The sequence below is a fragment of the Platichthys flesus genome, chromosome 11 (genome assembly GCF_949316205.1).
Source record: "Platichthys flesus chromosome 11, fPlaFle2.1, whole genome shotgun sequence".
NCBI classification, from domain to species: domain Eukaryota; kingdom Metazoa; phylum Chordata; class Actinopteri; order Pleuronectiformes; family Pleuronectidae; genus Platichthys; species Platichthys flesus.
In genome coordinates, this window is record NC_084955.1 from 8,354,648 (window position 1) to 8,379,699 (window position 25,052).

The following is a 25,052-nucleotide window of genomic DNA, read 5'->3' on the forward strand; positions in this document are numbered from 1 at the left end:
ATCTAAGATCTGTGAACACTGGCATGAGTGCCCTTTTTAGCCCCTTTTTCCTTGTATATTTCTATGTAGTGTATTGTTTGTATGTATTGTTTTTTACCATGTGGGCCTTGAGCCTGTAATAACGTTGATATATATATATATATCACAAAACGTTAATGACTGCTGGATTATCATTGGTAAGCCAATGCTAACATACGTTTACATTTACAGTACATATTTATTAGAGTGGCTTCACACAGTGATGTGTTCTTGTGAAAACGATCAGAAGCTCTTCTCTGTCTCGCGTCAGCTGCACACGTGACCACTGGTGTCATCGCGAGAGGAGGGCGCGCGACTTCGCCTCGGCGGTAGGTGGAGACAGGACACAACGGAGCGGAGCACAGCTCCTCTCTCTGCCGCTGACAGAGCCCGGCTAGCGCGGAAACAACACCGAGCAGCCCCGGCTGGAGTGTGGAGGCTCCAATGACTGAACCCGCCGGTGTTTTCCATCCATCAGCCCCATCGGTCCGCTGGTGTTCGTCTTGTTCCTTCCTCTCCTCGTCTGTGCCCCTGTTCAGACCCTGACTGCTCCACACTGAGCCGCTGGTGCTGCCTGAAGCAGCTAACACTCACTGACGAAACAACCTTTCACCGACACCTCAGGTAAGACAGATCACATTGTATCTGTGTGGATCCGGCTCTCAGGATCGATCCTGTATCCACATCTCAGCCTCACTGTCATGGGACTTTGCAGATGTTGACACCTCACAGGAAGGAGCGTGTCCAGCCGCTTCAATACCATTCTACATGTGTCTAAAAATATAGCAAATAACTTCATGCATGTAGGTTTGAAGAAAGTGGATTTTCCTGCTGCTGTTTCACCACTGCATGTTCTGAAAGAATTGGTATGTCCAGATTTATCATATCAATTTGATTTATAAAGAATATTTGCATACATTTTAAAATGGCTCAACTCGTTTTCAATCAACGAAATTTCAATGCCTGTTCTATTCCAGCTCTAGACAGGGATGAGGAGGACAGCAGGGAGGGTAGAATATGACCTCCAGTTAATGACCATCTATGGAAACCAGCATTTAAATGAAAAACATTTTTTATTTGAAAAGAGGAAGAATACAACATTTATTCCACAACACAGCTGTTAGTAATATTATTTTCACCAGACTGATCATAGTAACAACTGTGTGTGTGCGGATCTTACCAATACAGCAGAACTGTAATGCACAAATTAAGTCGCATTAAAATAAGTTTGAGAAGACACTCCAGTATCCAGCTCCCCAGTGTTAATGTAAATAAGGGTTTCAGGTCACAAATCCAAGAATAGTCACTTTTTTATTTGATTAATTTACTTCTCCTGTGCCAACTGAACAGTTTAAGCAATTTAAACAGGCTCACAGGTTGACTTGCTTTAACTAGCATCCTTGTGTCCTTTCCACAATGAGACACCAATGCTTTGAAAATGAAAACACCATAAATGCTGCCTGTATGTTATTTATAGTCAGTCAGCTCCCAGATGACATGTTATTTTATCTCCCTGGAGTTTGTTGTACTAGTCAGTGACTTCTTTGACGCAGACAAAATAAATAGGAATGACAAACACTCAGAAATCTGTTGAAATCCGAAGATGTATTTATTTTAAATCAATTTACATACTCCTGCCTGTCTGTTTCCTTTGTTTTTCCTTCTCTACTTCATGTCAGAAATCAGTATGGATGTTTAACAGGGTCTTCTGTTACAGGCCTGCAGCTCTTCACATTGTATTGGAACTGTAGTCTGCATTTTTGTTCTTCACTTTAGGAATTATTCAGATCCAATCTGGGGGAATTTTTTCTTTCTTAAGCTAAATGCTGACACGTGCAGGATAAAATGAGTTTGGACCACCCTCTGTGAATAACTGATATTCATGTGTTTCCATCTCCTCTGGCCAGTGGCCACTGGAGCAGAATTGACTTGCATGGCTTTTCAAAGTGTCACAGCGGATGCACTCACACAGTATGTGGTTCAGTGGTTGTTAGAAAACAGAATGTGCCATATCTAAAATGCACACTCTTTTAGGGAATGTTATGCTTTTTTTCAGTGATCAGAGCTTATGAGGCTCTAGGATGAGCTGAAGTGTTTTTCATCAAATCTTCAGGCCTGTTCAGACCACAGCAGAACAGGCTGTTGTCACTTTAGGTTGTTTCTGCTTCTTTGTTAAAACATGTTCCCACAAAATGCTTTTTAATTAGTTTTTCCAATTAGAAACCTACACCCAGCTCCACTTCTCTTGGGTTTTGTCTGTGTGGTTGGCAAATGTACCACTTTATGAAACATTGGGGGGGGGGGGGGGGGGGGGTGTTATACATGGTTCCCACGGTACCTGGAAACCATGGAAAACATGGAATTTATTTTTTCATTTTCCAGGTTTGGAAAAGTCATGGAAACTGAGCAAAAGTGAACACTTACATGGAAATTGAAACAGTTATCCTGGAAAATTGTATTGGATGATGTGTAAAATAGTAATAAAATGAAACTATTGAGCACAGAATTAAGATAAGTTTATAAAAACCCTTTACATGTGAACAGCTCTTACTGCAGATAGAAATGGATGATCCCATGTTGTAGAACATGCTCTTGGCATCCTATCTGGTGTATTGGATGTTGGAATTTGATGAGGCAACCTGGTGATATGGACTTTAAAAGTATAGTTTCGGATTGGTGGACTTCGGGAATAATAACCGAGAAACATTACTCGCGATCTCAATAGAAGGCTCAAATACATGCATTTCCCAGCCAACACGGGAGCCTTGACATCTACAGTGAAACTTCTTATGCAAGTTTATCCTCAAATGTAAGAAGCTGTGTTTCAACTGTGTGATAAACCTGGGTTTATCAACGTTAGTTAGTAACCTGTGCAATCTTGCTAGCTAGCAAGCTGTAACTTGCTAGCTTCAGCTTACACTAGAATTGTTGACGTAATTTTTACCTTGCTTTTAAAATACTAGAACTATGTTCGATCCCCATATTAATTTCACTCATTGACTTTTTCTAAAACCGTGTTATTCACCCAATTTAGGGGAGTTTGTTTTGAATTTGGATTCATTAATGATGGTTAGCAAGCACATGCAGTGCAATCTTGCTAGCCAACATTCAGCTTGCTAACTAACTAGCTAGTGTTGGCTAGCTTGCGTTGCTAGCTAACTACCAATACATTTTCACATTAGGCTGTGACATTACTTCTATACTAGTTGACATGACCAGTCTAGTCTTGATCAATTTTGTAACATTCATTCTTATATCTACTTTTAGCTATTTTGTGATTTTTCGTTTTTTCTTTAAAAAAATTATACTACTAAATAGGAACATTTGGGGTGAGACATTTTTGAGGTTGCTGTACTGAGGAACCACAGGGGAACAAGCCTTATGTTTTTCCTTTTAGGTTCATTAGTTTGATTTACAAAAGCTTTTACAGAGTAAGGGTAGGCATATTACCTCTTCTACGTAAGACTCATAATCTCAAATGTGTGATGCATTACAGGAGTGAGTGACAATGACACGCTGTAGATTCAGGATGAGGAAGAGAAGAGGGGAGAAGATGAAAGAGGAGGATACAAGAGTAGAGGATGACAGAGGAAAAGGGAGAAGAGTGGAGAGGAGTTGAGAAGAGTAGGAAGAGAAGACAGGAGCGGATACGAGAGGGGAGGTGTGGAGAGAAGAGGACAGGATGAGATAGGAGAGGAGTGGAAGAGAGAACAAATATCAATCCCAGTGCTCATGTGTCTCAAAGTTCCCGTTCAATAAATTGTTAGATTGTTAGATTGTTGCATTATTTCATGCATTGATATATCAATAAGACATAATCTCTAAGCATTTACAATGTAGACTTGACTGGCACATCTTTTAATTCAAGTTAGTAGTCAGGTGTCCTATGGGGTTGTGTTTGTGTGGGGAGGGGGGCGCGGAAAGCTTCAGGGGCCTATAGATCATTACTTAATATGGTACCTGGAAAATCAGGAGGTAGCATGGAATTTTTTTTCAAGGCAAGCGTGGGAACCCTTTTATACTAATAGATGACTACTGTGGGGGACATATCTGGTTGCAAAGTCAACTTTGCACTGCTTCATACAATTGGAGTTAACTAGATTTATAGTTATAATAAACCAGTTACTTTTCGTATTTTGTCTTCAAAACGGAAAGATACTACATGAAAGCACTTCCCTCAGTTTGGGTCACCTGTTATTTTTAATTGTGGGCTTAATATGTTGTAACTGTAGTCACATTGTGTTTTTCTGTCTGTGTAAGAGTGATATTGATTTTAATATCCTGCATTACCGGCCTGCTAGCTTGCTTAATTGATAGTCCTTGGGGCTTCTAGACACCTTCATACCTTAATATTAGCGCCCATGTTTTCCTTTTCCTCGCAGTGGTGTTCTTCTGACTTATATACCATATGTACAACTAACCCCAAGCTCATGAGTCAATATCCAGATTGGAATATATATGCCCTGAGGGTAGTTAAAAGCCAGCAGACCTCACAAGAGGTTCTGTCTCCCACAGAGAGTTGAACAGGATGAAAATCTTTCCCAATTCTCAGGTTACCCAAGTTTCTGAAATGGATGGTGTCAGCATCTTTAGAGCTCATGCAGATATCTTCATGTGTACATCCGGCCATCCTATTCTATTTCGGTCTCTCTCTGAAATATTGCCTGTTGTCCTGAGGCAATGCTGAAGTGCTGTGCGGTGGTTTTTTTAGGGGACGTCCTTCTCAATTTGTTCCTCTTTGACTGCCTGTCACTTCCACAGCAACATGCACATTCTGCAGGTCGTCCACATTAGCCTCAGATTCCCATGTGCCTCTTGTGAGAAGAGACAAGATGCAGTGCACAGTCTTGGTCCACGGTCTATTCCAGACTGCAGAGAGGGTCATTCGTAGAGAACAATATAGCAAAAGATGAAAACAATATTACTGAATAGCAGGCTATCAATCAGAAGAGTAGTCAGACATGTGATGCGTCTTAACGAGAGAACCAAGGGCATTTTACCACAATCACTGCCAGTCACTGTGAAGCAGCTAGCCCATTTTTCACCACCCGACTGAATGTCATTACCTTTATGTAACAAAACTCTCTGTGTGTGTGTGTGTGCAAGCATGTTTGGGAAAGAGATGCAAAGGGAAATAAAGGGTGTGAGACTCTGTGGTTGGGCCATTATTTCTCCATAGTGTCACACTGAGTTCCAAGCAGCTTGATCAAAGCTGACGGGCCACATTTGGTCCAGGAATAAAGACGACAATGGAGAAGGAGGCATCATCACAGCCAGAAGAGATCAGATATCAAACAAGCAGGTAGCGGGAGGGAGAACAAGGACTATATTGATATTGCTATCTTCTCTCTGTAATTCCTCTTTTGAAGAGGCCGGCCAGGGCTCTCTGATTTGATTTGAAAGGGGAGGAAATGGAGGAAGAAATATAGAGAAAGAGAGAAGGTTACCTCCAATATGGGGGGATGGTTAAACCAGGGCACAAATGAGCAGCTTCAACGCAAGACTACTGCTGCCACTGCCCTCCCACAGCCCCCTTAGCTTCGGCTTTCCAGGATTCTCATTAAAATTCAGAAGGCTCTCCAGTCTGCCCTGTGCCGCCTTCCACCGCATCATTGGGGTGCTTATTATCTCCAGAGCACACAGATATGCTAACCAGTAACACTGGGGTAGCCTGAGCATCAGTAGCGGCCTTGAAGGCAGCACTGAGAAAGCGTTGAGTGACAGACACTCCACCTTGCATGGCGGTCTTTGAGATTTTATTTTTTAGAATGATGAGGATTTTATATAAACATGGTCAAGTAGACGTGACGGTCAAGTTTGGGCTGATGGACGATGCCGTTGCCCATTGTTGGTGACCGACATTCGTCACAGTGTTGCGATAGGAGGAATTCCTGTGTTTGTCAGTATAAACACGCAGCTCACTAATAATTCACACCAAACAACTACACACTACAGCTCTGTGTAGATGTGTGTCCTGTGGAAGACGTCTGAAGTGTCTTGTCCGTGAAGAAGGTATATAAAATGATAGAAAAATCCAAAACCACAATAGTAGAGTTGATTTACATAATTTCCCAAATTCACGTAATTGAGTCAAACTTAGGTTTGGTAGACTTGTGTAATACAAGATGAGGGGGCACAGGTGTTGGTAGTGTCTGACAGATGGAGGCAAAGCACAACCTCAACGTGGTTTGCTGTATCTGGATGGAGGAAGTGTCCGATTTAGATACCTGGACACAGAATCAGTGGGCTATTTAACATTGTACATACCCATTCATAGAATATAGATCTTGTGCTGGACTATTATGTTCACATTTCATTATAATAGTAACTGCTGCCACCTTTTTCCTAATTTTAAAATTTTTATTCCAGGGCAATGCTGATCAGATAAAACGCCTCAAAATAGAGCTTGCATGAGCAAATTGGACAGTCACAAGAGCTGAAGCAGGCTTTGATGTAGAAAAGTGCAAATAATGTCCTGGGGTCTCATTTTAGCTGCTGTGTTTGAATGGGATTTGAAAGATCTGAAAACGTGTCCAACTCTGACCCGTGCATTAAAATATTTGGAAGATGGGAAAGTGGTGATGTAGATTTGAGGTGGTGAATTGAAGCCAAATGATTGTTCCACACTATCATGAACATTAAACCAGCAGTGTTATTTGTGCTTGTGAGGCATAACTGATCCATAAGCAAACATAAGTGGTAAAGATATGACATCTTAAAACAAATACACTCAGATACCATTTAAGTTACAGAAGCAAGCGATTAATAGTTTTTAGTATCTTCCAACACCGTGCACGTATGATGTTTTTCATGACCATTTGAAGTTTACATATGGTTGTTGGGTAAAATCGCTGCAGTGAACATTATTGTGATATAATGATATCCCAGGATGGAGGTCGGGATACCACTGATTGTCCTGATCAATTTGTTAAGGTTTGAAGTCATCAATACGATAAATACCATGACATAAATATGTGCGTAATGCTGCGTGATTCACTGGCACTGTTTGAGGAGTAGGTGAATAGAAACGACCACGAAGATTTCCTAGCAATGACATGACTGGCTCATCAGCCAATTCAGATTCTCTGGAGCTGTGGTCTAAGATCTATGTGTCAGAGAAGAACTTCTTATGGCTGATTGTCGTTTATTCACCATAAGTATTGATCAGCGTTGCCATTTAACATTAATGATGTGCTTTGCATTGACCAATTATGGTTAAGGGCGGGATATGAGGCAGATTCACATATGCACGATTGACTTTGACTAATGAAGAGAAAGATGCCCTCAGTTGGGCATTGGCACGCACGTGTGCACTTTGAGCATGAATCCAATTCACGTTTTAGAAATGAGGCCCTAGTTCTCTTTTTGGGTCCTGCATGAGAAGGATGTGAGCGTGCTATGGTGTCTTGTAGTGGCTTTGACATTTCCAAGCTTTCTATGTCTTGGCTCAAAGAAACTCCAGAGGGCATTCACATGCATCCCTGTGGGAACCAGTGTGCACTGAGAAGGATTAGACAGCACTGCTGGCATTGTGAGCCTTGTGATGGCCTTGTCCTTGCAGACTGAGGGAGCATGCATCCTAATGTTAGCCTAACAGCTTCCTCTTCACACTTCACTTCACTTCATTTTGACTGCTGTGTCAGCACCAAGGGGACGCTAAAGTATCTGATGTCTCTGGTGCTTTAATTCACATCCATTGTGATCTCCATGGCATTTTGTCAAGGGAAATACTGTAGCATTTGTATTTCTTCCCTGACTTACACAGTAAGTGATGTTTGAATGATGTGAGATCAAATCTTGGTCTTCAAGACAGACCTGCATTTCTTCTTTTTGCTTTAGCCCATTTATTTGCAATGAGTTTTTTCCCTGTTGATAACATTTGCTGCTTATCCAGGGTCACTCTCTTCTTACATCCTACCTGATGCAAGGCAGACGGGAACTCTGACAGCCTTTGACTCTTGCCGTGTTGTTATTCAATGAAGAATGGCATCATACTTATGGTTAAAAATATATCAATATGTAAAAGGAAGCCAGGGCACTGAACAATAGTAGTGTTACAGTCATGTAGATGCAGCTCATTCCCTGGTCGCTCTGACCCCATCATACAAATAAGGTTGTTACAAAACACATGGCAGACAAAGAGTGGAGGTTTCTGACAATTGTTGTCAGATCTTGAAAGCATGACCAGGTCTAAAACAGAGCAGAAATGATTATTCAGTCCGCAGAAAGCTTTTTTAAATGTTCTGTTTTTTAGGCAAAGATGACAGACATTCTCTGTTCCCATCTTCTCCAACTAAAGGATTTGCTGCTCTCTCTGCTACTTATTTGTTTTGCTCCAAATCACATCAAACATTACCTCAAGACATTTTGCATTGGAAAGTCAAGACTTTTCAATAAAGAAAAACCCAACCGTGCACTTTGAGATTATCAGAGAAAATGAAATATCAGAAAATACCTTATTTTCGAGTGGAAGGAATACACATTTTGTTTAAATGGTGAAAAATTGATTGAGAAATAATCTTCACATTAAGCATTGTTCATCATAATCCTTAGATGTTAAAAGTCCAAGGTAAGGTTTAGGTTGGCTCAATTCACAGATCTCAGTGGTCATGATTTCAAATACTACGTCATTAAATGCGAGAGGTATGTAGGAGTGAGGTTGTTTAAGGCCTTAAAATCGAGTAATACAATTTTAATTTTATATGAAATTTAACAGGGAGCCAGTTTAGGAAGGCAAGCACAGGGTTGATGGGGCCATGTCTCTAAGCCTGTGTATTCAGTTTGCATTGTCTCCACTCTGCAACAGCTGTAGCCCATGTGTCTCACTGAGCTTGATCACAAAGACTGACTCAATTGGCAGCGACATATTGTACTTGCTGGGATATCAAAAATAGCACAGGGACTATACTCGGCTCCGGCAGAGCAGAGATGGCAAGCAAGAAAACAGAGGAGGAACGGAAAGAGAGAGAGTACCACAGCCATGGAGACAAAACAAAAATGCAAATTATGTAAGAGGATAACTGGATAGTAACAGAATAATATAGTCTATAAACTACCTTGCCTCAATGATTAGTGCCTACAAGTGTCCCAAGTATTGCACTTCCGTAACAGCTAGTGTGGGTCATTTCTAGGCATTTAGCTTTAATTGAAAGTGATATATCTATATATATATATATAGATATATCTTATAAATTGGCTGCTTGATTATGATAAAAATTATGATCATAATTATTTTGGTGAATATTGTAATCACAATTATACAATTCAATTTTTCTTTATTATAATTTTTTGTGAAACGCATTTAAAGAAAAATAAATCATTTCAGCACCCAGGTTTAAAGATAAGTCTGTCTACACTGCCTGAGTGAGCAGGGAAGAACTTCTCTCCTCTCTGACAATCACATCACTTATTAATCAATGTCAGATCATGAGTCCGGATTGTTCCAGTCATTTTAACCCTGATGTCATGGCTGTGTGCATCACGTTTTGTCTTGTGTTGTGTGCGGCAGAGAAAGGTGAGCGTGCACAATCTTTTTTTTAAATGTGTTTAAATACATGTCTCAAACTCTTAAACGAATCAAATAAACCTCAGTACTGTTCACGTTCTACAAACATGTGACTTGTATTGATGTTCATTGTAAACATGTAAAGTGAGCACAGGTCAGCAGGGGAGGGAGGACATGCGGAAGGGTAATATGGCATGGTACAAGGACACCATGCCTATAATGTGTGTCCAACACAGTGGCAGTAATTTAGCAGTGGAGGGCCGGCAATCAGTTGATCCTATGTGATCATATTAGCATTCCAATGTCATTATTTTTGACAGTGCAGCCCAAAAGTGTGATTACTCTACACAGGATGACTCAGTAGCAGCTTGGGTTGGTGCGAATCTCATCCCATGTTTCCTATCGCCTCTGCCATTAACGTGTTGTAAGAACAGAATGCCAGACTGAAATTGACACAAATGGCATCAACAGGGGAGCAAGATCTGATTTACTAATTTGAACAGACTATGAAATGAAGAGAGCGGATGTTTTTTTCTCAAAATTTGAAGGTCGGTAGAAACACAAGGAGGCAGGGACACATTTATGTTGATGAGACATGAAACACTGCATTTTGCATATGTCCACTTTAAACCCTCAGATAGTACTTAGCATGCTAGTTGCCTATGTGTGTAGGCAGCTGTTGACTGTGCACTGTTGGTTTGATTTAGATCCCTCAATGACTCACTTGTTCCCTCAGTATGCAGATGAGTAGAGTTGAGGGCAATACTGTTGTTCCTGTCTCTGTACCTCCTCACAGTGTAATTTGTCTTGATATATCCAGGGAGGGTGACAGGTTCGGAAAATGTCTCATTTGTTCACTGAGGTAAACGACCACAAATCCCAAAGGTGAAAGCTGAAACCTGCAGTCATGAATCATTGGATTGTATTGCTTAGATACATAGCACTGCTTTTCAAATCCTCCAAATGGGAATCCACTAAGGACATTTAGTAATTAGGACTGTTTGATATGTTATTAGGTTGGCTTTATGATAAGTCTGTTTTTTAACTTGTGCTTTCTTCTTTTCCCTTCATTACTCTCTCCCTCCCTATACCCTATCTGGTCCTACCCCTTTTCCACCTCTGCTCCACCCTCTTGGGTCTTTTCCTACCTTTGTCGTTGTCTGGCAGCAGATGTCTCGTTGCTCCCCTCAAATGTCAGAGACCAGTTGGAGGCCGGAGGTGGGTCCTCAGCAGCAGCAGTGATGCGGGCTTCGTTGACAGGCTGCAGGATGAGCGTGGGTGCGCTACTTAACGGACTGCTGGTCTCAGTGGTCGCGGCTTTGCTTTGGAAGTATTCAAAGCTGAGTGAACATGCTGCCCTCCTGGAGGAAGAATTGCACATGACACAACAGTCCCAGGAGCTGTCGCAAGCCCACATCGATTACCATGTTGCCCTGCAGGCTCTTCAGGAGCATGGCACGCACATGGTCTGCACTGGCAAGATGCACACTGACCGCATTTGCCGCTTTGACTACCTCTGCTACTGCTCTGAGGCAGAGGAGTTTGTATTCTTCCACTCCAATTCCTCTGTCATGTTGCCTAACCTAGGATCTAGACGGTTCCAGCCTGCCCTGCTGGACCTGTCATCAGTAGAGGATCACAACACCCAATACTTCAACTTTTTAGAGCTCCCCGCTGCAGCTTTAAAGTTCATGCCCAAGCCGGTGTTTGTACCAGATGTGACACTGATCCTAAACAGGTTTAATCCCGATAACCTCATGCATGTATTCCACGATGACTTGCTCCCTGCTTTCTATACCATGAAACAGTATTCAGACTTAGGCGATGAGGCTCGTCTGGTGTTCATGGAGGGCTGGGGGGAAGGTCCACACTTTGACCTCTACCGACTTCTTAGCGGCAAGCAGCCACTACTCAAAGAACAGCTCAGAAACTTTGGCAAGCTAATGTGTTTTACCAAATCTTATGTGGGCTTGTCCAAGATGACCACTTGGTACCAATATGGATTTGTGCAGCCGCAGGGTCCTAAGGCCAACATTCTGGTGTCAGGAAACGAGGTTCGGCAGTTTGCTAGGGCCCTGATGGATAAAATGAACATCACCAGAGCGGATGAGGTAGAAAAAGATGGAGGTAATACAGAAGAGGAAAAAGTGAAGAAGTATGATTACATTGTTGTGTTCAGTCGATCAACAACGAGGCTGATACTTAATGAGGCAGAGCTAATTATGGCACTGGCCCAGGAGTTTCAAATGAGGGTAGTCACAGTATCCCTGGAGGAACAGTCATTTCCTAGTATAATCCAGGTGATCAGTGGTGCTTCCATGTTAGTCAGCATGCATGGAGCTCAGCTTATTACCTCACTGTTCCTCCCCAGAGGAGCTGCTGTGGTGGAACTGTTCCCCTTTGCTGTGAACCCAGAGCAGTACACACCTTATAAAACCCTTGCCTCCCTTCCAGGCATGGACCTTCATTATATCTCCTGGAGGAACACCAAGGAGGAAAACACCATCACCCACCCTGACAGACCCTGGGAGCAAGGAGGTATTGCTCACTTAGAAAAGGAGGAGAAGGAGCGAATATTGGCCAGTAAGGATGTTCCCAGGCACCTGTGCTGTCGCAACCCAGAGTGGCTTTTCCGGATCTACCAGGACACTATGGTGGATATCCCTTCCTTTCTGGAAGTCCTCAACGAAGGCAGGAAGACCAAGCCCAGTTTGAAGAAGTCCAAGCCGGCCAGCACAGTCCACCCAGGCCGAGTCAGAGAACCACAATGTCAGACCACAGTACAAACAACTAATGAGGCTAAACTCACAGTATCCTGGCAGATCCCATGGAATCTAAAATACCTGAAGGTAAGAGAGGTTAAGTACGAGGTGTGGATCCAGGAGCAAGGAGAGAACACCTACATGCCTTACATCCTTCCACAGCACAACTACACTTTTTCAGAGAACATTAAGCCTTTCACTACCTACCTGGTGTGGGTCAGATGCATCTTCAACAAGAACCTCCTGGGCCCATTTGCAGATGTTCTTATGTGTAGGACCTAACAGAAACACCTTGTCTGTTTGTTGCTGTGCAGTTTCACTCAAAAGTTGAGTCATGGTTGTTCCAGACAATCAATTTAGAGTAGTGAACTGCTTGAATACGTTTTGTCCAGAGGAGTTTGGAACATGTCATGGCTTGTTCTTACAAATGCAGATGTTGTTGAACAGAGATGTTTTGCTTGCCCGGCAGAGAGAACACAGAGACTTCTTAATGAGTTTCAAAATATTTGAAGCACAGAGTCCGAACATAATGGCAACCTTCATTGATGAATGGAAAGTGTATTTCATGTTCCTACGAAAGTGCTAAATCATTTCTCTACGGACAATACCAGGATTCAGATTTATTTATGTGCAGAATAATATATACCATGTTTTTAGTAATAGTCAGAACACTGGGTCTTTTTCTTTCACAGTAATTTTTTTGTGGTGCGCAAGAGAGAAGATTTTTTTATTGTTCAATGTCTACTGTATGTGTGATACCCGTGTGGCTTAGTTTTCCTATATATTATTTAAGTACCTACAGTATTGTTTTCCGAACTTAGCCAATACTAAAGCAAAGTTTCCCCTGTCGGCACAGCCAATCATATTTGCCATATTACTCTGTCTTGTTATGGATCTCTCATATGCAGTTGGAAACCCTCTCTCTAAAATGTGAAGGATTTTTGGTCAAGTACATTTTTGAATCTCTCTCTAATCAATCAGTTTATGGCCCTGACTACAAAGAGCGGTGCAATATCAGAATACTTAAGGGTGTATTTTGTGATAAAAGATACTTCTCTTTAACAATACTATCTTTAAATTATTTAATTATATGTTACGAACTGCAAATATACATGTTTTTCTCTAACTGGAACTATTTACAAGTGCAACAGTTATAAATTTATCTGGAAAGTGAATCTATTATACTACGCTATAGTTATTATGAGGCAGACCCCTTCCTGTTAGCAGCAGTATGCTGCTGGGCCACCGGATTTTATTGCCTTGTGTGAAGGGCATTTTCATCAAGATAACAAGGTACGTTAAGATTCCACTGCCTTTAACTCTGTTAAGTAAGATAATGACCAGCGGTGTGTGTTTACTTTCCTCTAATATATTTTCTAGTCTACCTTTGGAGATCAGATTTCCAAAGCTGGCCGTTTATTTGTTATTGTGTCATTTTCAAACAACTTGCTGCTGGTTCTGTGCTGTAGAGGATATTCAACTGTTGGGCATGTTAATTGGAGGTGTTAGAATGTGGTTGTAGAAATGTAGCAAGACATACGTTTATGGAATGGCACAAGTAAACAATACACTGCCACAATGATATTGTGTTATATTGTGCCATTATTAATAAAGTGTCATTTTGATTTGGTCCTTTAAACATTACAATATCACATTGTAATATTTTGTAATTTGCCATATGTCCCTTTCCCAGGTTTTTCACTGAATTGATATTGTTTCCTCTTGAATGCATCTGGTTGCCAGTTCAAGTATAAGAGATTATTTTTGAGCCACTGTTTGTGATTGCAGAATGTGATGGTCTAGATATGTGTGTGTTTGTATCATTAGCTAGATTTGTGTTCACTTTTCCGAGCTCAGTGGAAACATCAGTGAAAGAAGAGTATAGACGTGTCTGTTTTCTACATAACAAATAGTTGGAGTTTCTTTTTCAAATTGAATAAAGAAAACTTTTTCTTATGTATCGTTTTGTTCAAGCATTTTCTGGTTTATATTATAATGATGTTTAACTTAGTTATATGTGAATAAGCTAAAAACTGTATTTTTTTGGGGGAAAGGGGTTTCATCCAACAGATCTATTGGAATCCTGTCCAAAAGATATTCCAGCACAACACGTGCCTAATGTTTTTGTGCCACAGTGTTATGAACTGGCTCAAAGTTCAGACAAACAAAAATAGTAGGGAGAACACGTCAATGGTTTTCAATCATCACAGTCGTTTATCTCTCTAATTATTTACAAAAAAGAAGAAAACAAGATTCTACTAAGTCGATAAAAATCTGTAATGTAATGTAGTGCATGGCTGAGTAGAAGATATAACCTGTTAAACTGAACGGAAATAACAAACAAAACCCAGGAGCACATGTTGGAGCTGCAGAGAGTGTGAAAGCTAGCTTCATGTTCTGAAAACAATTCCAGAGGCAATGCAGGGTTGGCACAATTATTCATTACACTCCATACAAAAGGAATCTGCTGCAGTTAGCCACACCAGAAACCCTGGAAGCTCTAGGTTCATTGATGGCAGCTGCTTGTAGCTAATTTCATTGAGAATTTGATAATATCCACTTACATGAAAAGGGCTATAAGGTGGCCTCTGCTTTCCAAACTATTGGAATCAAATGGAAGAAAATGACCATTAGCCACTGTCCCCAGCATGACACTGATTCTAAACTACAATCACACTGAATGAGACTGAGGAGCTGTTCCCGTATATTGTGTTGTGAGAAAACCAAACATGTCAACCTTGTGTGTTCTTGGAAACTGTTTCTGATAAGAGGATATGGGAGTGACAGTCTTCAGCAGAGTGAGAAAAATGATTTCAATTAACCATCAATCAGCCAATCATCCTTTGATCAAATTTATTTAGTATTTTAGCTTAACCACTTCTTCTTGTCGGCTGGGGCCAATCCCAACATCTATTTGACAGAATGTTTGAAGAAAGAAAATCTGATCTGGACCAACAGTCTACTGCAACTGATTTCCGCAGTGAGAGCACAGGCAGGTAGGTGACAAGAGGGGGACACTCATGCCAATCATTTCATTCAACCATGTAAGGAACACAGAAATACCTTTTTTATTTCAACAATCTGAAGAGGATTTCAACAAATTGGATAAAAAACTTACCAACTCTTCCATTAACACATTTAATCGTCAAGCTACACATCAAGGACCACAATTTAAAATCATGTTTGAACTTGCGTTATCCATATAATGGAACCAGCATTGTGTCAAACTGCACAACACCCAGAAAAAGAAGCGAAACAGTGAGTAGGTTAAAAATCCCCCAGCGGCGCAGTGAACTGTCCCCATGATGATGGACGACTTGGCCAGTCACAGTTCAAGCTCAGCCCACTTCTGTTCTTCAGTTCCCACAGTGCTTTCGGTCTTTCGGCCAGCTTAACCACAGAGACAAGATGCCACCTGACATGTGCAGATGTGCAGCAGTGGGCTCAATGACAGTGGCCTGTTCCCAGGAGCAGGACAGAGGGCGGCCCACCGCAGTGCTGAGAGATGGACTGTTGTGGGCATCAAAGGTCACATGATTGTGTTTGGTAAGGATTTAAATAGTTGCATTGATTAGAACCCACCTCTTCTGAACACTTTTCAATTACCAGTGTGTCGTGCAGCGACCCCTATTTTTCAATCTCAATGTAAAGTGCTTTTGAGCCATGTTAAAAGTGCTATATAAATATAATATATTGTTCCAATAATTATTATTATTATTTGTATTATGTAATCTAAACAGTAGTATAAGAGGTATGATAATGAGCATGGTCGAGCTTTTACTCCTCAAGAAAAGTAGATAGTGTGCAGTGTATATAGTGTATAAGGGAGGGAAAGAAGAATTTCCTCTTTTCCTTTGCCAGAATGAATATTTGTAAAACCCTCTAAGGTTGATTTATCATCATTAGGGATGGGATTACATCAAATTAACCTTCTCTGCACTCCACCAGGGTTTACTTAACACAGAGGAGTAGGAGCAGCTGTGACAGTTAATAATTGGGCTTGTTGGTATTTTAAGTTTTTATATATATTACCACACGAAACTTAAAACACGTGGCTCGAACTCAAGGGCTGCCAGGCTCTTCTTCCAATCATCCTAACGATATGAGCACATGGGAACATGTTCCTGTGGAGCTGACCTGCTGCAACTGATGCTGCTGTGGCATAATAATCCCAGCAGTCAAGTGGGGTCAAAGCAGATATATCTTTTACATTTTTATCTGAAACTTTATTGGATTTCTGTAAATCGTTTAGCAAATTATTGAACGTAAGACTTTTGACAGTTTTGATGGTCGTCCTTGTAACTATCTGTTAATACATTACATTGGCTTCAGTCTTATTATGCTCGTATCACATTAGGATGAAGGGTAGAACCTTCTCTTTAAGAACTTGTGTGGAGTGTATTTTTCCCCATCCCAACCCTTCCAGACAGCAAACACGTCATCTATGTGAGATCCCAACAAGAATCAGTGCATCCAGGACTCTCGGGTTTTGTGTTTCTGTACAGGCCTGATGCAGAAGGAGATCCTACCGTTCCATGCATTATGCCTAAGCTCACAAGTGCATTTCCCAAAACTCTCCTTCACCTGTCATCTCTGCCTTGAGTTTAAATGAAATGTCAGAGGTTAAATTTGAATGTCCTATAATGTTTTTATCCATCTTAGGGGTGAAAACATACTGTTAATTATGTTTAGGTTGGATCTTTTATTGCAACCAGCTTACTCAGTTGACCTCAACAATCAAGCAGCTCTATTTATATCTTGACAATTCCGATTATCTTGCCTCTCTCTTTTTTCCTACCGTGTTCACATCATGTACACATCATAATAAATCAGGCCTGAACTCTTGGAGCTGGGAGAAGTAACTTACTGTATATGAGTGAATTTTCCCAGAGGATTGTCTTTCTGTATATGCTTTGTATTCAGACAACATTGATGTTTCCCCTCTCACGCTCTTCCAAAAGGGAGCCTGGGCTCACTGATGGGTTTCTGGCTTTTCACAGAAACCTGGTGCTGCTGTGAGGAAGGGTACAAGGTTAATCTGTCTGTGTTTGAAGTCAGGGTTGTGCCTCATTGACTCTCTCCCTTTCTTCTTTCATCGCTCTCTTTATCTCTCTGTCTTTTTAGCGCACACATATAAATGTATGTAAGTCGGTGCTTCGAACTGGGTCTCTGTGTTTTTTCTTTGCTTGTCTATGATCTGGGTAATAAGCTTGCGGTGACTTTAGGGCTGTGTGGAGGGCAGAGTGTGCAAAGGTAAGCCACTGACTGCGTAAAAGAAAACAGTTTTCACTTTATTGTCATAGAGAATGAAAAATTTCCTTCTATCTTTAAACGTGTCACCCAGATATAACCCTTAAAATGAGACCACTTCACGTCTAGGGGATGCTGAAGAAGGCTAACACCATTGATTCTCAAATTACAGGCATATCCTGATGGTCAGAGCTCATTTAACATGGAGGCTGCTGCTCTCATGTCAGAGGAACCATGATGAATGCTCTCCACTCGGATTGGCTTGCCGTGCCGTTTTAGTGATTGCAGCCTTGGCGCTGACAGGTGGAGACAGTCTGTCATTTCCCAACAGTCATTTTGACACAAATTCCACTGTGCTTCCTGGGAATAAGAGACACAGATCCCCTTGCTCATTATTATCTGTGGCAGTGTGTGTGTGTGTGTGTGTGTGTGTGTGTGTGTGTGTGTGTGTGTGTGTGTGTGTGTGTGTGTGTGTGTGTGTGTGTGTGTGTGTGTGTGTGTGTGTGTGTGTGTGTGTGTGTGTGTGTGTGTGTGTGTGTGTGTGTGTGTGTGTGTGTGTGTGTGTGTGTGTGTGTGTGTGTGTGTGTGTGTGTGTGTGTGTGGGTGGGGGTGTGGGTGTGTGTGTAAGAGAGTAAGAGAGTGAAAGAGTGATAGCAGTGCTCTTCATTGTTATAGACATGCACCTGAGGGACATGTTGTGTTTCAAGTCTGTTTAACAAGACAGCTTCCATTGAGCTCTGGTATCACCTCTTCATGAGGATGGATGACTGGAGAAAGCTGCTCTGCTGCAGCTGCTCTTCTCCTTTTCTTTCTATACATTCCATATTTGTCCTATTTATCTGCAGGATTCTTCCGGCTTCTCCTGGCGTAATGTAGTCACCATGTTTCTGTCATGTCATGTTTCTTCTTTTTTTGTAGGTGCAGGGTGAGAGTTAAAAAAAATTATTTTCTTTGAGAAGAGAAACAAAAAACACAGAAAAAACCGTGATAGACTAATATCTCTTTTCTTACAGAAATTGTCTCAAATATGGGCTCTAAAAATGGATAGATTCAACCTAGGCCAACTGCCAGGCTCCCATGCATATTTTAAATTATTAAAAGCACCTCTGCATGTATGACCTGCCCTGCTTTAATATTTTACTATAAGGAATACTACCTTACGCTGTGGTAGAGATTGATACCTTGTCTGACATCATGATGTGCTTTTTAAATGCAGTAAATAATTTATTTTTCTAAGTAGACTGCCAAAAGGAAATACAATTGGCAAAAATGACTCCCTGGTGTAAAAAAATTACACCCTTGAGTGACTGGAGTTATTACCTCAGCTTATTCGATGCATATGATCACATGGTTAGGTGGAAAATAAATGTAAGGAATCATGTGAGAAGAAGGATGCTTTTAGCTAAGAGAAATTTGGTCAATGAAAGATGTACAGAATTTCTCAATGAGTATCCCTCCCTTCAGGAATATCTTAGCGCTGCCATCTACAGGAAAAATCATGGGGTTATTGAATCAAAATGTTTTATGCTATTGAAAACCTCAGTGCAATCTGCCCACCGACAGGGCAAGCTGACATATAAAGACAAAAAGAGAGAAACTCCCTGGGAGGATACACAGAAACTAACTGTCTCATCTAAGATTTAAACCCAGATTGGTGCTAACCACTGAACCCCCGGTCCATCACTGTGTGTAGAGTTAGTAATCTGGCTTGAGGGCTTCGCAGGTGTAAATGTAACAGAGAACTCAAATAGAAGGGGCTCATTCTCTGGGGTGTAGGAGTGTCAGTAAATTGAATGGAAATCCATCAGTTTTTAACCAGGCGACCTGTGTTGTGGCTGCTGGGTCTCCCCATAGTTCACAAATCACTGCCTTGCTTTGACACAGATAGTTTGCAGGCATCACTCAACCATTGGCCGATTAGAAAAACACCAAAAGAAAACACATCTATCACAGACAACCACAGTCAATGACAACCAGTGAGGGCAGATTCAATCCCAGGGACTGACAGCAGGTCAGGAAGCACTTTCATCTCATGTTTATAGTCATGGCCCTTCATGCAACAACAAGCTCAATGAAACAACTGACAACAGTGGACATTAGTAGAAGTACAATTGATGGCATTAGTGTTATTAGACACATTGATTATATGTTATTAATGTTGACAAATAGGTAAAGACAGAACAGAAAATTGGTGTCTTGTAGAGCAATAGTCAATATGTCATACACTTTGAAATGTATTTAATCTACTGCCATACAAACTCACCACTCTGCAGCTTTAACTGTCTGTTCAGAGACAATCTGTAATTGTGCTGACACACATATGTGTTTCCAGGGTTACCAAAGCTTTACATAACTGTGCAGTAGTTTGCAAAGAATCTTTATAGAGTTGACTCCTGAAAAGTGCATGATCTGCAGTTGAATGCAAGATTATAAAGAATGCTAATGTCACACCTACTTTAACAAAATCCTGTGGGTGGCCAGAGTCTGCTTGGAAGCACATTATAGATATTTGTGTTGATAACATTAAATGTCTTTCTTCTTGATTAAATGTCAATAAAACCAGAACAACACTTTTTACAGTGTCTGTATCTTCTGCGTCTACCTCAAACAAGACAGATTGAATGATCATTTAGTAGCCAAGTGTCTGAAGCTGCAACTGTGCTGCTCACAGCGATATGAAATAATAGTCTTTATCAAAAGAGTAAGATAACTAAAGAACTGTTCTGGCGCCACAGTCAGTTACTGTGTTTGTTAGCGTAAAAATTCTTACACATGCATACACATCAGCGCATGTTCTGAGGTCTGTGTGGGCAGTTTTTAGCAGGTTAAAGGAAACAGTGAAGTCAGTGGTTGACCGGCTGCCATCCCAGAGACACAGGATCAGTCAGGAGCACCAGCTGTGCCAGCCTAGTTGGCAGCTCCTCAAGCAACAATAGCCAGGACTCTGAAACCAAAGCAGACAAAACAGGGTGACTTCATGTCACCCAGCAGCCCATGTTCCACAGGAAGAGAAGCTTATTTTCATTATTCATAGGCCTGTTTGAACAAGAAACCAAAGAGATGTGATGGTTTCAATATGTTTTGCTAACCATGGACTTAGGTCAAGTGAGGAAAATTGTCAGATAGGAAGAATGTATCTGCAACCACATTGACTGAAAGACCACAGGTATCATCTTTACCAAGGGAATAGGAAAACGCAGTGTAGAAAGGAAGACATTATTATTCTTGTGGTGTCGTCAACAGGTTTTGCACATCACACCATGAGACTATTCAGCATTATTCTCATGCAGTTAGTTATTGATTAATCCATATTCATTTCTAACACTGTTCTATCCTATAGCACTTCATTAGCTGGAAGGTTAACGTGACCATCATGAAGGCAGTGCTTCATTTCTCTTTAAAGCTCTACTGATCAATATTTGTCCTGTTAAGAACAGATCAAATGACTGAGTAATGTTAAAGGGGTCACATGTTGTCAGTGTGTCTACACACTGGGGCTGTGCTGTGGACATAACTTAAGGTATATCATATACTGTACATGTTAACACAAACACATCCTGTTTGCCTATACGCAGCAAAAAATTGCAAAATGGTAAGACGCTATTCTGTCCTGAGTCCTGCAATTATCCTTTTTTTCCCAGAACATATTACTTAGACTGAGAAGCACATGAATCAAGCCTACAGTGCAATGGAACCCACCATAAGCAGTCACTGTAGCACGGGTATCCAGGCTGTTGGTCGGTCCTGCAGGCTGGCGTGTCGTTAATATGTGGCAGGCAGGGGGGTAATGCTCACCTGTGAAGGACTGACAGGGCGCCGCAGTGAGAGCAGTCTCCTCCACGTGAATCTTGACAGCCGCAGCACCGTATCAAAGGATCACACTGTGTGCTCACATGAACGTTGGAGCACATAATCCTCACTGCAGCCTGACAGCGATGAGCTAAAGCTGCAGCTGATTGCATGCAATCTGCATTAAAGGATAAAGATGATGTATCTATTTAAGTTTGTGTTATTTTGAATATCTAATAAAAATACCCCAAATGCTAAATCTCTTGGCTGGAGGCTGACTAATTTTGGGGCATTAAACAGTTGAAGGCTCAAAGTGGTTTCTATCAACTCAATTTATTTGTGTGGCTCACAGCCTGCCACTCCACCAAAGTTAGTTAATACTTTCCACAGGGAAAAGGCTAATGAGCAAGTGGAGAGAGTGGACTGAGAAAAAGTTAATTTACTGGAAAAAAAAGTTTCCTTCCTGAGCTGTATCCTTGTCTTCCGCATCAGTGGTTTCCAAGCACTGAGTTGTTTTTGGCTAAATGCTATTATCACTAGAATGAACACTGAATAAACAAGCTCCTGTGAGTGGGTTATGCGCAAACTAACGATAAGTGCAAGCCCAGACATTGCAGAGAGTGTCCCCGAGATCCTGAAGATGAAGCATGACTTCCTCTCTTTCCCCACATGGTTCTGGTCTGACCCAGAGCCGTGTGTCTACTTGCAGCTGATGGCAACTGATCGATTGATCTGTTTTGAGACATGAGTCAGGCCTCAATTGTTCATAATGTGGTGGCAATCAAGGGTGACATTTTCATTAAAAAGACACATTCCAAAGTGCTGAACGCCGTACTGACGATGACACAGCCTGTGTAAATGAAACAGTGGGGATAATAGGTGACATCAAAACTATTGACAGTGATAACTTTTGTTTCGCCGCATTATAGTCGTTTTACTACGCTTCATGTTCTCAGGCTACATAGCCTGCAGAGTGTCTTGTCTTGACACATTGTTTCGAGAAGAACTGAACTGGATTGCTATTATTCGCAAGCTCCTTCACGTTCACTTTGTAACATTTTATTCAGTCGTGGCTGTATGACACATTAGTCGTGGCTGTATGACACATTACTTCAATCATATGCCTCACTTACCTATGTGCAGTAGACTCTATGACTCGGGAGGTTTTGGATTACTCACACTATTCAGCCGAACTTCAGCCAACATATTCACATTGCAGTACGTTCGATAAAGAATTTAATGAAATCATTTAATAGAAAGAATACGGGTTCATAACACCAAACCAAATGAATATCGAATTTTGCATTAAGCCAAAAGGTAATCTTATCATGCTAACATGCTAGCAATGTCAACCCTATCCTGCTGTTCATGTTCATCAGAATGAATGTGATCACTTTTAATGTAGCTCATCGGCATAAGAGGCATTTACACTGACACAACAGCAGGATATAAGAATATTCTCTGTAAAAATCTGTTCATCAAAGCTTGTCAGCACATGTCCTATCATATTCTAAAGGTGCCATATTCAAAATCAGGATTTAGTGCTAAAAATGTTCAGCTTAGGCCGGCTGAGGGGAGAAGAGAAAAGTAAACTAAAGCAGTAGATCAGCAGAGACTTGAGGCATTGACCTGTCCCTGATCTACTTCTTCTGCTCCACGAGTAGAGCGCGCTGCTACAGCCTTTATTTATGGCTCGCTGTTAAACATCCTCATTATTTGCTGATGGGAACATTAATTGTGTAAATATACTTGTAATTGCAGGCGTCCAGCAGCAGTCATCCCCACAGTGCAAAGTGTGATGTATGGTTGGAGCAGTAATCAGGGACAGAGGTACTGGGGTTGATATCAAGATCAGTATGAGAGCTACGTTCTCTGAATGAGACTTTGACATAGATTCACTTCTTTTCTTTCCATCAGACTAATTATGTTCTACAATGTACAAGAGCCAACGTCATTTCAGTTTCGTCAAATTGCCCATCGATGTCTGATAGAACCCAGGAGTAATAACAGACAAGAGCATCTTCTTTGTCAGTGTAACAAAAAGGTGAACATGATAGAAATGATACAAGTAAGTAGCCCTAGCCCACCGAGCACACTGCTTTAGAGAAGTGCTCCAATCACCATTTTTATATGGCAGCCATTTACCTCTGATGAAAGATAATACTTTTTTGATCCCAAAGGAAATTCTTGTGCCAGATTGCTTTGAAATTTTAGTACCAACAATATGCGATAAGAATACAGTGAATAAAACAGTAAAGAACCAAGTCTTAAAATACAGGTAACAATTGAATAAAAATACAAGTTTATTGTAAATAAACTGAAAATATAGTCTTAGTTAGTAATGCAGACCTGTGCCTAATAGTAAATATCAATAGAAATGAGAATAAAATATGCATAAAATAAGCAAGTTAAATGAAACAGAGAGAAAGTAATATTGTACTTAACAATAGCATTCAGCCACTTAACCCATTATAAGTTTGCTAAGGCTGACAAAGATGATATTGCTTTAATTCTCTATATTTAGTTTAGTATGTGTCCAAAGAAACACTGATATATATGTATATTTACAAACCACATTGTGTCATAACAAATTTAAATGTTTGTGTCCCCATGAATTTACCTATAATCTAAAATCTTTCTACATATTTGAGTGCAGTTAAGCTTATCTGTACATTCACATCATGCAGCAGTGCACCTGTCAATAATGGCATGAAAAATAATAGAATTTAATTTAATTGCAATTTAACAACATGAATAAATCATGTTCTGTTTTTAACAAATGTTAAACTTGGATGTACCCATAGAAAATATCCTCGTTAGCTTCATGTCGTCTTTTCCCAGGGAGCAGGGTCTGTGACTCACATCCTCCAACCTGAGGCTCGGCTCTGCCTCTCATTATCGTCTATTGTTTTACTCTGCACCACATGATGACCTTCACATACTGCTCCATGATGATAGCTGTTATGGATGAGTCATCGGTGACTTGACTTTATGTCTGTGATCTAATGTCCATATCTGTCTGCTCCACATTCTCTTTACCTATCTGACACGTGCACCCGCTCACGCACACGCACAAGCACACACACCAAAGCCCTTTGGTCATTTTAAAGCATGCATTTATGCACTTGATGGAAATGATTTTAAAGGACATGGCCAATGTGAACTAGCAGTATACACACGTACTTCAGGCATCATTAACCTCTGGGATGATTTATGATCATGACAGTAGCTTAGCCGCACAATGATCATACAATCCACCCTAAGAAAAACTGAGTATGTTGGGTAAGCATATTTAATACTGATACCACAGCCCTGTGTTGAATAGTAAAGGATATAAAAAAAAGAGGACTACTATACATTCTCTTCTCATGATAACCAGAACTGTAAATACCTGAACACTCAGTCACTCCTGTATTTCTGATGGTGTTATTGACTGACCACGCTAGGTATAAGACGCAGGAGTGAATGAATGACTTCCATCAGAAACAACCCGTCACCCCTACTCCTCTAAATGTCTCGTTTAGAGAGTTCCCTCATCCACATTAGAAGCATTGCTATCATTTTGGTTTCCATTCTGAACCTGCCTCAGCAGTACAGCATGCAGGCTTCATAATGTATGTATGAACTCTTCTTAGACATTTATGTAAATGAAACCCGGTTTGACAAGCAAAGTATTTAATGTGAGTGAGATCAAGTGGGGATAAAGAGAGGATCACACATTTGAACTG

General features: G+C 40.9%; 1 protein-coding gene across 2 annotated transcripts; it reads left to right on the forward strand.

Annotated features, from left to right (window-relative positions):
* Nucleotides 1-365: 365 nt before the first annotated feature.
* pomgnt2 (protein O-linked mannose N-acetylglucosaminyltransferase 2 (beta 1,4-)) lies at nucleotides 366-14,243 on the forward strand. Of its 2 annotated transcripts, none has more exons than XM_062400155.1 (2): nucleotides 366-642; nucleotides 10,691-14,243. In XM_062400155.1, exon 2 carries the CDS (start codon nucleotides 10,765-10,767, stop codon nucleotides 12,565-12,567), a length of 1,803 nt encoding a protein of 600 aa, XP_062256139.1. In that variant the 5' UTR covers nucleotides 366-642; nucleotides 10,691-10,764; the 3' UTR covers nucleotides 12,568-14,243. The 2 variants fall into 2 exon arrangements, with proteins under 2 accessions (XP_062256139.1, XP_062256138.1); XM_062400154.1 differs by having other exon boundaries at nucleotides 10,694-14,243.
* The last annotated feature ends 10,809 nt before the right edge of the window (nucleotides 14,244-25,052 follow it).